Source organism: Cydia amplana, chromosome 19 (assembly GCF_948474715.1).
Source record: "Cydia amplana chromosome 19, ilCydAmpl1.1, whole genome shotgun sequence".
NCBI classification, from domain to species: Eukaryota; Metazoa; Arthropoda; class Insecta; order Lepidoptera; family Tortricidae; genus Cydia; species Cydia amplana.
Window position 1 is genome coordinate 13,526,704 of NC_086087.1, and position 972 is coordinate 13,527,675.

Sequence of the window (972 nt, forward strand, 5' to 3'; positions counted from 1 at the left end):
CTAATTTTTAAGCAAATATCCATTGTCAGACACAAAACTAGATCCAGTAATGCTCCTCGCCTTATCACTGGCCAAAAACAACATGAGTTCAGCTATTTCTTCAGGCTCTGCAATTCTATTCAGGACTGTACCGCTTTTGAATCTCTCCCACTCAGCATCGGGGTTCAGAATCCCGGAATTTTCCAGAATATCTGTTTTCACTGGTCCTGGAAGGATGCTGTTCACTCTAACGCCCGACGGTGCCAGTTCTAAGGCAGCGCAGCGCGTAAAATGGTCCAAAGCTGCTTTAGAAATGCAGTAAGTTGCGTGCGTCGGTACTTGGGGGACGTGAAGAGACCCAATACTGGAAGTGTTGATGACGTTTCCTTTAGTTTTAATCAAATGAGGAGCTGCTAGAGTTGTCAGATGGATCGCAGCTCGGACGTCAGTTTTCATTACATCGTCGTATGCTTCGAGAATCTTTCCGTCGAGTAGCGAGCCTAGTTTCGAAAAGCCAGCGTTGTTGATGAGTACATCTAACTTTCCAAACTCATCGACAGTTTGTTGGACTATTGTGCTCGCTTCTTGTTCGTTGGATATATCTGCTTTGATGACAAGAGGTGTTTCTCCTTTTTCCGCGCATTGATTTGCGACGTTGCTGAGTTTTGTTTCATTTCGACCGACGATGGCGACTCGAGCGCCTTCCTTCGTAAACAAGATGGCGGGGGCTGCGCCGATGCCGGAGCTCGCACCCGTAACTAGCACCACTTTTCCGGAGAAACTCATAATAATATCTATCTTGTAAGAGTATTTATCAAAACACAACTGGTAGCTAAGAGAGTGTACGCGTATCTACTGTGATAAAGGTGTTTGTATTATGGCTGATATTGTGTTAGCCACTTGTGTAATCATATCGTGTAGGTACATAGTTAGCTTCCAATTTACTTTTATAATTCTTTACCGATATGGTTAACGATGTGCAAGTGGGACGAC

At 44.4% G+C, this 972-nt stretch overlaps 1 protein-coding gene across 1 annotated transcript; it reads right to left on the bottom strand.

Moving 5' to 3' along the window:
* LOC134656763 (A-factor type gamma-butyrolactone 1'-reductase (1S-forming)-like) lies at nucleotides 1–765 on the bottom strand. Its single transcript, XM_063512286.1, has one exon. The coding sequence runs from the start codon at nucleotides 763–765 to the stop codon at nucleotides 1–3; it is 765 nt and encodes a 254-aa protein (XP_063368356.1).
* Between the last annotated feature and the right edge of the window lie 207 nt (nucleotides 766–972).